This window comes from Tauraco erythrolophus, chromosome 20, assembly GCF_009769465.1.
Source record: "Tauraco erythrolophus isolate bTauEry1 chromosome 20, bTauEry1.pri, whole genome shotgun sequence".
Taxonomy (NCBI): Eukaryota; Metazoa; Chordata; class Aves; order Musophagiformes; family Musophagidae; genus Tauraco; species Tauraco erythrolophus.
This window is the reverse complement of record NC_141484.1, coordinates 488,088-501,711: the sequence shown is the minus strand read 5'-3', so window position 1 is coordinate 501,711 and position 13,624 is coordinate 488,088. Positions and strand designations below refer to the sequence as shown.

The 13,624-nt window shown below is 64.0% G+C and overlaps 1 protein-coding gene across 1 annotated transcript in view; it reads left to right on the top strand.

Moving 5' to 3' along the window:
* Positions 1 to 13,624, top strand: part of DNAH17 (dynein axonemal heavy chain 17) — a 35,402-nt gene that overhangs the window by 15,884 nt on the left and 5,894 nt on the right. The window contains 34 exon segments of the mRNA XM_086623854.1: positions 325 to 438; positions 440 to 458; positions 730 to 857; positions 972 to 1,120; positions 1,368 to 1,650; positions 1,767 to 1,800; positions 1,803 to 1,841; positions 1,844 to 1,896; positions 1,899 to 1,940; positions 2,671 to 2,878; positions 2,974 to 3,139; positions 3,700 to 3,802; positions 4,058 to 4,205; positions 4,532 to 4,623; positions 4,803 to 4,964; positions 5,118 to 5,282; positions 5,436 to 5,627; positions 6,072 to 6,338; positions 6,838 to 6,999; positions 7,549 to 7,782; positions 7,963 to 8,127; positions 8,237 to 8,332; positions 8,425 to 8,642; positions 8,886 to 9,093; positions 9,323 to 9,438; positions 9,912 to 10,104; positions 10,220 to 10,455; positions 10,667 to 10,789; positions 11,531 to 11,735; positions 12,242 to 12,406; positions 12,554 to 12,694; positions 12,839 to 13,009; positions 13,191 to 13,313; positions 13,414 to 13,607. Of these exon segments, the coding sequence (XP_086479980.1) occupies positions 325 to 438; positions 440 to 458; positions 730 to 857; positions 972 to 1,120; positions 1,368 to 1,650; positions 1,767 to 1,800; positions 1,803 to 1,841; positions 1,844 to 1,896; positions 1,899 to 1,940; positions 2,671 to 2,878; positions 2,974 to 3,139; positions 3,700 to 3,802; positions 4,058 to 4,205; positions 4,532 to 4,623; positions 4,803 to 4,964; positions 5,118 to 5,282; positions 5,436 to 5,627; positions 6,072 to 6,338; positions 6,838 to 6,999; positions 7,549 to 7,782; positions 7,963 to 8,127; positions 8,237 to 8,332; positions 8,425 to 8,642; positions 8,886 to 9,093; positions 9,323 to 9,438; positions 9,912 to 10,104; positions 10,220 to 10,455; positions 10,667 to 10,789; positions 11,531 to 11,735; positions 12,242 to 12,406; positions 12,554 to 12,694; positions 12,839 to 13,009; positions 13,191 to 13,313; positions 13,414 to 13,607 (5,114 nt within the window).

Sequence of the window (13,624 nt, the reverse complement as noted above, 5' to 3'; positions counted from 1 at the left end):
CCAGCACCACATGTGCCACGCTCAGCCCGTGGAGCTGAGCAGGTTCGGATGGCATCACCAGGTGGCACGGCTCAGTGCTGCCAGGACACCCCTGGGGAGAGTGGGAGCAGGCAGGGAGCTGGCAGCAGCACGCTCCTGTGACACCCTGCGTGCTGTGGCGCCAGCAGGACGGGCTGGTGGGCACTGGACTCCCACAACACCCCAGCTGGGAGCCGGCTCTGCAGCGGCTGTGCCAGCCTGGGTGCCCTGCAGTGGGTGGAGCAGGGCTCTGTGCCACCCTGGCAGCAGTAGCAGCCGCAGCTGCCCGGGGTACCCTCGCTGCAGGTGCTGAGGTCCCTCAAAAAGACGTACCAGAGCATGAAGCGGCGGCCGGTCACCGTGGACCTCGACCCAAAAGCTGTGACCTGCGACGAGCTGTTCGGGGTTATCCACCCGTTCCACACGGGAGTGGAAGGATGGTGAGACACCAGCCCCTGCGAGTGGCCGCGGGGGACTTGGCACACACTGTCCTTTGGCAGCGGCGGGCACGTGGGCAAAGACTTCCACAAATTGTGTCTCTGTAAACACTTTGTGATGCGGTGACGGGAGTGGGAAGACCTTTCCCCGGGCCTTTTTGCTGGAGCGTGGGGGAGGAGAAGCGTGTTTCTGGGAAGCGCCCCATCCCGCGTGTCCCCCAGCAAACCAGCCTCGCGTGGAGAGGACAATCCCACGTGTCTCTCTGTGGGGCAGGTCTGTTTTCTTCAACGATGCGTGACCTGGCCAACATCACACACACGGGGCCCAAGTGGATCATCCTCGATGGAGATATTGACCCCATGTGGATCGAGTCCCTGAACACGGTCATGGATGACAACAAGGTCGGTGCCATCACACCCCGGGAGCTTTGCTTGCTCATTAACTCGGGGTGATGAGCTTTGTTCGTGCCTGGGCCCCAGATCAGAGCATCGCCCATGATGGGCTGCTCCCCGCAGGTTCTCACCTTGGCCAGCAACGAGCGCATCCCCCTCAACCCCACCATGCGGCTCCTCTTCGAGATCAGCCACCTGCGGACCGCCACGCCGGCAACCGTGTCTCGGGCGGGAATCCTCTACATCAACCCCACCGACCTGGGCTGGAACTCGTGAGCCTGAGGAGGGAGATGGGATGGGACAGAATGGGATGGGATAGATCAGGTTGAGGTGGGATGGGAAGGCATGGGACAGGTCAGCACAGGATGGGATGGAACAGGACATGATTGAAAGGGACAGGATGAGATGGGATGGGATAGGTCGAGATGGGATGGGATGGGATGGGATGGGACAGAATGGGGTGGGACAGGCGCTGGCCCATCTCCCACTTGCCTGCAGCCCTGCCTGTTCGTCCCCCAGCATTGTGAGCAGCTGGATCGAGACGAGGACGGTGCAGTCCGAGAAGGCCAATTTGATGATCCTGTTCGACAAGTACCTGCCAGTGTGCCTCGAGCAGCTCAAGTCTGGATTCAAGACGATCACCCCCGTACCCGAGGTAACGGCGGTGCAGATGGTGCTGTACCTGCTGGAGTGCCTCCTGACGCCGCAGACGGTCCCGCCGGACTCACCACGGGAGCTCTATGAGCTTTACTTTGTCTTCGCCTGCACCTGGGCCTTCGGCGGGTCCATGTTCCAGGACCAGGTTCGGTGCCCGCCGGAGCCCCCTGCCCGGCCCCATCCCTCAGCCGTGGCCCTGCGGGAAACACCACCGCGGTTCTGTTGGCCGGTTTCTCAGTTTTTCTCTCTCGTTCCTCCCAGCTCGTGGATCACCGCGTGGGGTTCAGCAAGTGGTGGTGAACACGTTTAAAACCATCAAGTTTCCTTCTCAGGGGACAATTTTGACTATTACATTGATCCGGAAACGAAGAAATTCATGCTCTGGGCTGAAAAAAGTGCCAAAATTTCGAACTCGACCCTGAAGTCCCTTTACAGGTACGTCCCAGGAGCTCTCGGGGTGTGCGTCTCGTTTGTTGATTACTCCGTGCTCTTCCCCTGAGCATCACGGGGCAGGACCCGGCGCCCAGCTTGGCGCAGGGATCCAGCTGGCTCTGCCACGCCGCGCAGCCTGGCGGCACCCGGCAAACCCCGCGGCTTTCTGCGGTTCCGCTTTACCCTGCGGAAACCGCGGCGAGAGCTGCAAGTCACAACTCTTCTTTTGTAATTTCAGATCAACCTGTAGCTCCGTAGGGTCTCATGAAATAACGTTACCTGTTGCCCCGAACACAGAAATGTGCTTTAAGACTTTATCTGCTCATTTTTCGAAACGCCGTGCTGAGGGAGGGGGGCTGTGCCACACAGGTCGGGCCAAGGGAGCGGTGCCGCGGCGGAACTTGGCCCGTGCGCTGGCTGAGCGAGGACACTGGGGACAGTCTCAGGAGCTGCTCTGGGTTGTTCTGCGTCAACAACTCGTTTTTCTGACAGCTCCTATTTTTGGTCAGAAAGTCTTTAGAATAACCCAGCACCTGAGACCTTTTGCTTTAGAGAGGGGCTAGGTTTGTATGGAGAGTGAGCATCTCTCATGAAACCAGCTGGCATTGCTGGGAAAAGCAGGCACAGCTCCCAGCACGCTGCCCACTGCGCTGCTGGAGGATCCCACCTCTGCTGGCAAACCCCAGCGCCGGCAGCGGTGAGCTCTGGGCGCTGACGGCGCGGTCCCCCCCAGGCCTCTGTGGTGCACACGGCGGAGACCATTCGCGTGCGCTACTTCATGGACCTGCTGATGGAGCAGCGGCGGCCGGTGATGCTGGTGGGGAACGCGGGGACCGGAAAATCGGTCCTGATGCGGGACAAGCTGGAGGCGCTCAGCGCAGACGAATTCCTCGTGCAGTCGGTGCCCTTTAACTTCTACACCACCTCGGCCATGCTGCAGGGTAAGGCTGGCCTGAGCGGGCAGCCGGCCTCGCGTCAGGCTGTGCCGCACGGCTCCTGTCACTGCCCCACCACCCACCCGCTCCTCTCGCTGCAGCCATCCTTGAGAAGCCCCTGGAGAAGAAATCGGGGAGGAACTACGGCCCACCTGGGACCAAACGGCTCGTCTACTTCATCGATGACATGAACATGCCAGAGGTGGACAAGTACGGCACCGTGGCACCGCACACGCTCATCCGGCAGCACATGGACCGCGGGCACTGGTAAGTGCCCGGACAGTGGCCCCCACTGCAGGGGCTCGGTGACCCACTGCCTGGAAAACCCTTGCCATGCTGGCATCTCTCCCATCGCGGTGGAGCCGTGTCCTGCCCATGCTGCCTCCCATGCCACGCTGCCAGTGTAGCCAAGCCACCTGTTCCCCCCAGCCTGCTCATTGCCGGGGCTGCTGGGAGGGCTTTGGCAGAGGAATGGGAAAACTCTCCACTGGTGATGCCAACCCCCCCCAAGCAAACAGCCCCACTGCCAGCGCCGGCGGCAGATCCCCGCACCCGGCAGCACAGCACGAGGTGCCAGTGGTGGAGAGGGCTGGCTCGGGCAGGGCGGGAGGGGTAAGAGTGGTGGCTGCCATGGGGGATTCGGGGCCAGGGCTGGCCATGGGGCGCGGGAAGGGCCCCTCCAGCATCGCCCAGAGCGGTGCCGGGCTGCGCCAAGCACTGGGGGAACAGGGACCCCTGCTGCCGCATCACCCCAGATGGAGCCCCGTGGGGCCAGTGGGGCACAGCTCGGTCCCTGGGAGAGCATCCCAGTGCCGGTCCCTGCGCAGGTACGACAGGAGCAAACTGACCCTGAAGGACGTTCGCAACTGCCAGTACGTGGCGTGCATGAACCCGACCGCGGGGTCCTTCACCATCGACCCCAGGCTGCAGGTACACCGGGTGCAGGGCGGGCACTCTGCCCAGCCCCTTTGCTCTCCTGGGACCATAGAGCAGTGAGGGTGGGATGGGATGGGGTGGGATGCAGTGGAATGGTGTGGGATGGGGTGTGGAGTGGGATGGGATGGGATGCAGTGGGGTGGGGTGGGTGGGATGGGGTTGGGAAGCGGCAGGGACCTCGCGTTGCCGGCTGCCTGCATCAACCCCTGGGGACAAAGTTCTTGCCTGAATTTTTGCCACTTTCTGCAGCGTCACTTCTGCGTCTTCGCCGTGAGTTTTCCCGGCCCAGAGGCTCTGCTGACGGTGTACGGCACCATCCTGGCTCAGCACCTGGCCCTGCACGCGATGCCGCCGGCTGTGCAGAAGCTGCAGCCCCGGCTGGTCGCAGCAGCGCTGGGTGAGCGGCACGCGCCGGCGTCAGCCCATGGGGAATGCACCCGCACCCACCGGCACCGGGAAACCCAACAGCACCACGAGTGGCCGGTGCCCTGGGAGCCCCGCGCCGCACCTCCGCACCGCGGCGCGGGCACATGAAGCCCCCACTGCCCCTCTTCTCCTCTTTGCCTTCAAATCGCGGCACCGCATCCCTCGAAAGGTTCCGACTGAAAGCTCGGGCTTGTCCTGCCCTCCGAGGGGCGCGGAGCGGGGAGCAAGCGGGGCGCAGGGATCCCGCCGGAGGCTGCCGTGGTCTCTGCCCACTCACCCCCCGTTCCCCACCTACAGCCCTCCACCAGAAGATCACCTCCACCTTCCTGCCGACAGCCATCAAGTTCCATTACCTCTTCAACCTCCGTGACCTCTCCAGCATATTCCAGGTAGCGGGAGGCCCGTTTCCTCCAAAGCATCCTCATTCCTCTGTCTCCCCATCGCGCACCCGGGCAGCGCACCGCGTCCCTGCGAAGCACCATGACCTCTGCCCAAAGCCGACCCTTAAACTCGGCCCTGAGCAGCAGCAGCACAAACCCCCGCGTCCCACGGGACCCGTCTGTGCCAGGGCCTCTTGTTCTCCACCCCGGAATGCCTGAGGAGTCCCGTGGACCTGGTGCGTCTCTGGCTCCACGAAGCCGAGCGGGTGTACGGAGACAAGCTGGTGGACGAGAGGGATCAAAGAGACTTCGGGAAGATACTGGTGGACACCTGCAAGAAGTTCTTTGATGTGAGTTGTGCTGGAAAATAAGGTAGTGCCCCACCTGGGGGGCTGCGCCGCCAGGCTGGGCTCCCCGGCACGGGCTCCCCAGCACGGGCTCGGCGGTGGCACGAGCAGCGGTGCCCCATGGCTCAGCCCCACGTCTGGCCTCGCTTCTCCCAGGAATTCGGCGAAGACCTGGTGTTGGCCAAGCCCAACATCTTCTGCCACTTCGCCCAGGGCCTGGGGGAGCCCAAGTACCTGCCGGTGCCGAGCTGGCCAGCGCTGAGCAAGCTGCTGGGGGAAGCCCTGGACAGCTACAATGAGGTGAACGCGGCGATGAGCCTGGTGAGTGCCGTGCCACGGGCAGCTCTGTGCCGCGGGCAGCTCCACAGTCAGGGCTGCACCATCGCTCTTGCTCCCGTTCGTGCATTATGGGGCATCCGCGGCTGTTCCTGCTGTGACTCAGAGTATCGACCCGTCCCCTCCTGTGTGCTCCAGGTGCTCTTTGAAGATGCGATGTCTCATGTTTGCAGAATTAGTCGGATCTTGGAGTCTCCCTGGGGCAACGCGCTGCTGGTGGGGGTAGGGGGCAGCGGGAAGCAGAGCCTGGCACGGCTGGCAGCCTACATCAGCCAGCTGAACGTCTTCCAGATTGCACTCAGGAAAGGCTACAGCATCCCGGACCTGAAGGTGAGAGCTGCTTTCCTCCTTGCCTCCCGGCCCCCCGGGGCAGCACTGTCTGCTCGTGGGACCGATCCTGTGACCACGGAGTGGTGCCGAGCCCCATGGTGGCTCCAGTGCGTGGGTGGGCACACAGGGCTCTGCTCTTGCCACCGTCTCTGTGCACCGTGTGACCCACTCGAAGGTGTTTTGTGACCATCTCAGTGCCGCCCTGGCGGGCCGCAGAGGTTCCCCAGCCGGGGCCGGGTGGGAGCCACTCGCCAGGGAGATGTGATGCGGGCGGCCCTGGCCACTGGTCTGTCCCCAAGTAGAGCCGCCCACACCTGGCACCGTGCCAAAGGCTCCTTCCCAAAGGCACCCTCCCGGCGTCCCGGGGCGGCCGAGGGGCACCGGGCTGTGCAGGAGAAGAGCTCGGGGGGGGTGACAAGGGGGTGGCGTCTCTCCCCTCCCCAGCTGGACCTCGCCTCCCAGTGCATCAAGGCGACCGTGAAGAACATCCCCACCATGTTCCTGATGACGGACTCCCAGGTGGCCGAGGAGTCATTCCTGGTCCTGATCAATGATTTCTTGGCGTCCGGGGAGGTGCCGGGGCTCTTTCAGGACGATGACCTGGAAAACATCATCAGTGCCATGAGGCCCCAAGTGAAGTTCCTTGGATTGCAAGACACAAGGGAGAACTGCTGGAAATTATTTATAGACAAAGTCAGGCGTCAGCTCAAGGTGGGTGTTCACGCGGGAGAGATGTTGTGTCAGCGCTCCTGAGCTGCTGAATCTGGAGCCTGTTTGCAGCTGGGGCACAGAAAGCCGTGGCTCCATCATACGGTGATGGCTTTGGGTGAAAGCTGTTTCCAAAGCCCCCCCAGCCAACGGGGGGCCCGCAGCCTCGGGCACAGCTCTGCACACCCACGTATCCACCCCCTGTGGGGCAGGGGGAGCTGAGCCACCTCTGTGGCTGTGCCAGGCGTTCGCAGGGATGCTGACGCTGGCACTGCGCTCGGCCACTCGCCGCAGCCACCAAAGGAGATCCGGTGGCGGCCCCGACCCCGCTGAGAGGTGCGGGGTGCACAGCCACGGACCATCTCCCACCTACTGGGAAGGGGAGTTACTGGGTGGGAGGCAAAGTCCCGATCTGCAGCAGAACACCCACAGCCGTGCGGAGCCCCCACGATGCTCCCGCAGCCGCGCGGACGGCCCCGCTCACCGCGGTGCTCTGCCCCAGGTCGTGCTCTGCTTCTCCCCCGTGGGCTCAGCCCTGCGGGTGCGGGCCAGGAGGTTCCCCGCCGTGGTCAACTGCACGGCCATCGACTGGTTCCACGAGTGGCCGGAGGACGCGCTCGTATCCGTCAGCAGCAGGTTCCTGGAGGAAACAGGGGACATTGAGGTAAGCCGGAACCCCAGGTCAGTGCACCCCGCTCTGTCCCGGGGTCTGGGGAAACCGGGCTGCTCTGGGGAGCGCCCAGCACCTCTGCTGCTCTCTGTGTTGCAACGCGGCGGGGGTCCGGCGTGGGCCGACGGTGCCGGGGGCAGCGAGCCGGGGATGGTGTGTGGGACACGCTCCCGGGCAGCTGCAGCACCAGCACCCGCAGCCCCGCGCTGCGCAGGCAGGGATGAACCTTTCCTCGATTCCTGTTCGTCCTTAAAACATCCCACAAACAACAGCCTGGAAACAGCGGCTTTTCCCCAGTGCAGCCCGGGTTATCCGGGGGGATTGGAGCCGGGAAGGCAGCGCGGGGCTGGAGACCCTGCGTTGTCAGTGCCACCATCGCCTATGCTTCTCAGCCGCGCGTCGTGCCGTCTGACGGAAAGCCGTGCTTTCCTGCCGGCCTCCACGCCAGATGTGGGACTAACGCTGCGGGAAGGCTCCATCCCACCCTGGCGCCGGCACCGCAGCCGCGTGGCTCTGGGGCTGACTGCCCATGCCCCGCTGCAGGCTGGCGTCAAGGTCTCCATCAGCCACTTCATGTCCTACGCCCACATGAGCGTTAAGGAGATGTCCGAGACCTACCTGGCCGTGGAGCGACGCTACAACTACACCACGCCGAAGACCTTCCTGGAGCAGATCAAGCTCTACCAGACCTTGCTGTCGAAAAAACGGAGCGAACTCACTGCCAAGATTGAGAGGCTGGAGAAGGGGCTGATGAAGCTGCAGAGCACGACATCGCAGGTGCGTGCCCATGGCATCGCCCCGCTGCAGGTCCAGCACGGGGGGTGAGAGGAGGCGCGTCCCTGTGGGGTGGTTGCAGTGGCCACGGGGTCCCCGAGCCGTTCCGAGCCACCGCTGCAGGGCCGGGCAGAGCTTGGCAGGATCAGCCCTCTGATCCTCACGGTTTCTCCCCCCATCAAGGTGGACGACCTGAAAGCCAAGCTGGCGCTCCAGGAGGCTGAGCTGAAGCAGAAGAACGAGGACGCGGATAAATTGATCCACGTGGTGGGCGTCCAGACAGAGAAGGTCAGCAGGGAGAAAGCCATTGCCGATGCGGAGGAGCTGAAGGTCCAGGCCATCAACACGGTGCGTGGCGCCGAGCCGGTGCCTGCTGCGCCAGGGTCCAAAGCGGACAGCGCAGCGCGAACTCCGTCAGCTCCGGCCGCTCACCCCGTCCCGTCCCGTCCCCCCCCAGAACGTGGCTGAGAAGCAGCGAGCCTGCGAGACCGACCTGGCGAAAGCGGAGCCAGCGCTCGTAGCCGCCCAGGAGGCCCTCAACACACTCAACAAGGTGGGCAACACTGCGGTGGCAAGCAGGTCCCCGGCTGGTGCTGGTGTCCCCATGCCAGGGCGGTGCTCAGCGGCTCTGCGGCCCCTTCCCAGAACAACCTGACGGAGCTGAAGTCCTTCGGGACCCCCCCGCAAGCGGTGGTGAACGTGACGGCGGCTGTGATGATTCTGACGGCCCCCGGGGGCAAGATCCCAAAGGACAAGAGCTGGAAGGCAGCGAAAGTGATGATGGGAAAAGTAGACACGTTCCTGGACGCCTTAAAGAAGTTCGACAAGGAGCACATCCCCGAGGCCTGTCTCAAGGCGTTCCAGTGAGTCCACGACCGGTCCCTGCCATGCTCCCAGCCCCGTGCTGCGGGCTGCGCTGGGGGGTGTCCAGGAGAGACCCTCACCCAGTGAGCGTGGCGGGGTCCAAGGTGCGGGAGCGGGATCTGGGCGTTCGCTCCGCTCTCCCACTGTGCCGCCCGCCGACGGCATGAGCCGCGGGAGGAGCAGGACGAGGCCGCCGGCAGCTGCGGCACAGTGCCATAGCGTGGCGCGTTGTCCCGTCCCAGGCCGTACCGGTCAGACCCCAGTTTCGATCCGGAGTTCGTAGTGTCCAAGTCCACAGCCGCCGCGGGGCTGTGCTCCTGGTGCCTCAACATCGTCCGCTTCTACGAGGTGTTCTGCGAGGTGGAGCCCAAGCGGCGCGCGCTGGAGGCGGCCAACACCGAGCTGGCCGAGGCGCAGGAAAAGCTCCGTCGCATTAAGCACAAAGTGGCCGTAAGTGCATCCCCCTCCCGCAGCCCCCGTCAGCCGCTGGCGATTCGGCTGCGGGTCACGGCCAGAAGCAAAAAACGGGCGACAAAGATTTGAGTAACTCAACGTGGAGCCCCGGCGCTGGAGCCGCGCAGTCGCGATGGGGGCGGCTGCCACGCTCCGCCGGGGCTGCCAAGCCCCCAGCCCGGCGGCACAACGCAGGGGGTGACTGCTGGCGCGTTGTCTCTCGAAGGAGCTGGATGCCAACCTGGCAGCGCTCACTGCGGAGTTCGAGAAAGCCACAGCTGAAAAAATCACGTGTCAGCAGGAGGCCGACGCGACCAACAGGGTCATCGCGATGGCGAACAGGTACCGTGCTGGCGAACAGGTGCTGCACTGGCAAATAGGTGCCACGCTGGCAAACAGTACCGCACTGGCGAACAGGTGCCAGGCTGGCGAACAGGTGCCACACTGGCAAACAGGAACCACGCTGGTGAACAGGTAGTGCACGAGCACGGGTACCAGGAGTCTGGGGGCCACCAGCTGCCACCGGCATTGCCCGGTGACAAGGGCACAAGGTCCTGGGAGCCTCAGAGCCCCTCCCTGCCCACAATTAAAAAATCCCGGGTATGAATTGAGCCAGAAGTGCTGGGCAGGGCATGCAGCTGCAGAGCTGCCGCGGAGCCGTGTGCCCTGATGAGGGCAGCTCACTGCCCGAGCGCAGGTGGGTCAATCCCCGCAGCGTTTGGTGATGACCACCCCGGGGCATCACGGCTGAGCCCCCCCACACCGCACCAGAAGGGTGGCACCGCAGCAGCTGCCATCTCCTCTGACCCCCCCAGGCTCATCGGGGGCCTGGCATCCGAGAACGTCCGCTGGGCTGAGTCGGTGGCGATGCTCCGGGAGCAGGAGAAGACACTGTGCGGGGACGTGCTGCTGGTCTCCGCCTTTGTGTCCTACGTGGGCTACTTCACCAAGAAGTACAGGGCCAAGCTGCTGGAGAAGCACTGGATCCCCTTCCTCGGCAGGCTGGCGGTGAGTGGCCATGGGTCCCGCCCCGCAGTGCCCGGGGCTCCTGCCCTGGGTGCCCACCAGCACCGAGGGGCTCCCGCTCCTCTGCGGCCGGGCACCCAACGGCCCTTCCCGGCAGGTGCCCATCCCCATCACTGCGGGGCTGGATCCCCTCAGCCTCCTCACTGACGACGCCGACGTGGCCACCTGGAGCAACCAGGGGCTGCCAAGCGACCGCACGTCCACCGAGAACGCCGCCATCCTCTGCAACACCCAGCGGTGGCCCCTGGTCGTGGACGCCCAGCTCCAGGCCATCAAGTGGATCAAGAACAAATATGGGGAGGGGCTGCGGGCCATCCGCCTGGGCCAGAGGAGGTGGGTCGGGTGCCACAGGACGCTGTGGACCCCGGCACCCATGTGCCCCACGGGACTCGGGACACACGAGGGCAGTGGTGCTGACAGGGGCACCTCCCCGGGCTCAGCGGGGGCCGGGGCTGGCGGAGCGCTGGGGTCCCAGGGGGCGCCGTGCCCACGGGGTGCTCGCCCCAGCTCACCCCACGCCGCAACTCCCCCCCCTCGGTCACAGCTACCTGGACACCATCGAGCGGGCGGTTTCCGAAGGACAGACGCTGCTGATCGAGGACATCGGTGAGACGGTGGAGCCGGTGCTGGACCACTTGCTGGGCAGGAACACCACCAAGAAAGGCAGGTCAGCACCCCCCGACTGCTGGTGCCGAGGAGCTCCACCTGCTCTGAGCAACCGCTGCTGCCCTCAGATCCCGCCTTACGCTGCTTTGCAGGGCAGCAGCCGGGGCCCGATCCTTCCCCACACACATGAGAGCCTCTGGCCACATCCCCTGGTTTTCTCCAGTATTTCCCAGTGGGGACACTTGTAGTAGATGTGACGTTTTGGACCGTTCTGGTCTGCAGAGTCCAGTTCATGTAGTGGTTTAAGACGAGCGTGTTCCCGTGGGCACCTGCACTCCGGTGTGACAAACGGGGAGGGTTTTCCTGGCAGACACGGAAGCTATTCCATGATGGGGCCTTTGCTGAGAGTCCCCTCCCCATCTCCCCCACCCCACGCAGCGCTGTCTGCCCCGGGCACCACCGACTGTCCTGGCCGCGTCCCCGGCTCTGCCCGGAGGACCCAGGACTGCAGGGACGGGGCTCTGGGGCTGCCAGGGAGGCACCTGCGCCGCCCTCTGCTTGTATGGTGGCACGGTGCCCGCGGGCGGCACGAGCCCAGCAGCTGACCCAGAGCCGCGGGCAGGGCAGCCCCCAGCTCCTTTGCTGTGCCGGGGCTCTTTCGGCACTTGGGCCCCGCTTCGCCTTCTCCCAACTGGAGAAATACAAATGGAGTGGCCGGGAATAGCACAGGGGTTGAGGGTCTCCGTCTGTGCCAAGTTACTGCCAAGGGTACGGAAATTCTTTTGTTTAATTACCTGAACAGATACATCAGGATAGGAGACAAAGAGGTGGAATATCACCCGTGCTTCCGCCTGATCCTTCACACCAAATACTCCAACCCTCACTACAAGCCAGAGGTGCAGGCGCAGTGCACCCTGATCAACTTCTTGGTGACCCGGGAGGGGCTGGAGGACCAGCTCCTGGCTGCCGTGGTGGCCAGAGAGCGGCCGGACCTGGAGACCCTGAAGGTAGGAGCCCGGCTGCCGGCGAGACGGGGCGGGGGGCCGGCTTCGCTGGCGGGGAGCGGTGGGATCTCAGCTCCGCGAGGCCGCGGGTGCTTATCGAGAGCTGAGTGAGCCCCATGAGAGAACACCGTCTGCCCGGGCGGCCTGCGCGTCCGCCCCGGCCCCACGGAGCCTGGCACTGCCGCCAGCGCGCTCGCCGCTTCACCCCAGGGGCGATGGCACGTCCCAGGAGGGGCCACGTCCTCCCTCCTCTCACATGGGCACGTCGGTGGCAGCGTCAAAATCTTGGCCGCTTTCTCAGAGCCCCGTAGCTCAGCTGGCAGGTTGCTCCATAGGCGGCCCGGGCTGCGTCGGGAAAGGGAGAATTTGTCATCAGTAGGAGACAAATCCAGCAGAACCCCTGGCGGTCCCAGCCTGTCGCGTGCAGTTCGTTCGGGAGCGCTCGGGACAAGTCACGGCGATTGATGCCCAAGTTTCGCCGCGGTCTCTCCGGGGCGCCGGTGTTGTAGGCAAACCTCACAAAGAGCCAGAATGAGTTCAAGATCAAGCTGAAGGAGCTGGAGGACTCCCTGCTCGCCCGGCTGTCTGCTGCCACAGCCGAGTTCCTGGGGGACACAGTGCTGGTGGAGAACCTGGAAACAACGAAGCGCACAGCCATGGAAATTGAGGAAAAAGTAAGTGAGCTGCCCAGGAGCGGGTGCCACAGTGCCGTGGGAGAGCTCTGGCCAGACCACACTGGGCACCTGGCACTCAGCGGGAGGTTAGGTGCTGCTTCGGCACGTGCAGGATGCTGGATAACACCCACCCTCTTGTGCGTCGAGGTGAAAGAAGCCAAAGTCACCGAAAACCAAATAAATGTCGCCAGAGAAAACTACAGGGCAGCAGCAGAGCGAGCGTCCCTGCTGTACTTCATCCTGAGCGACCTCAACAAGATCAACCCCATCTACCAGTTCTCTCTCAAGGTAGACGTGGAGCAGGGAGGGAATTGGTTCGTATGGGCAGGACAGGCCTGGGGGGGGGTCTCGGAGAGTCGGTGTTTCGGTGTTTATGCTGCCAGTGAAGCACCCGGCAGCCCCGGCGCTGAGCCGCCCCCCGCTCCTCCTCAGGCGTTCAACGAGGTCTTTGAGAAAGCCATCCAGCGCACGGCCCCCGATGATGACATCAAGCAAAGGGTGATCAACCTGACGGATGAGATCACCTACTCGGTCTACGTGTACACCGCGCGGGGACTCTTCGAGAGAGACAAACTCATTTTCCTGGCCCAGGTTGCCTTCCAGGTAAGGCGTGCACATGCTTGGGGCTTCTGTTGCGTAACACCGTACGTGGGTTTGTGGTGGTTCAGCGGGTTGTTCTCTTACTTCTGTGCTGCCCCTGGGTGCTCAGTAGCTTCTCGCCCGGAGCGCGGCCCCTCGCCGTGTGTGCCAGGGTGGTTGTGATGCTGCACTCCCAACTTGTCAGGTCCTGGCAATCAAGAAAGAAGTAAACCTGGCAGAGCTGGACTTTCTTCTGCGCTTCCCTTCCAAGGCCGGTGTCACATCCCCTGTGGATTTCCTGCAGCCCCAGGGCTGGGGTGGCATCAAGGTGGGTCTGCAGCATTGTCCCCGTATGTGCGCGGCTGTGTGACGACCACCCAGCCTGGGGGTCCCAGGAGTGATCCAGCCCTTCTCTACGGGACCCGAAGGTGCTCTCGGAAATGGAAGAGTTCAAGAACTTGGACAGCGACATCGAAGGCTCAGCAAAGCGATGGAAAAGGTTCGTGGAGTGCGAGGTGCCGGAGAAGGAGGCGTTCCCCAAGGAGTGGAAGAACAAGTCGGCCCTGCAGAAGCTGTGCATGCTGCGGTGCCTGCGGCCGGACAGGATGACCTACGCCATCAGGTGCGGCGGTGCCCGTG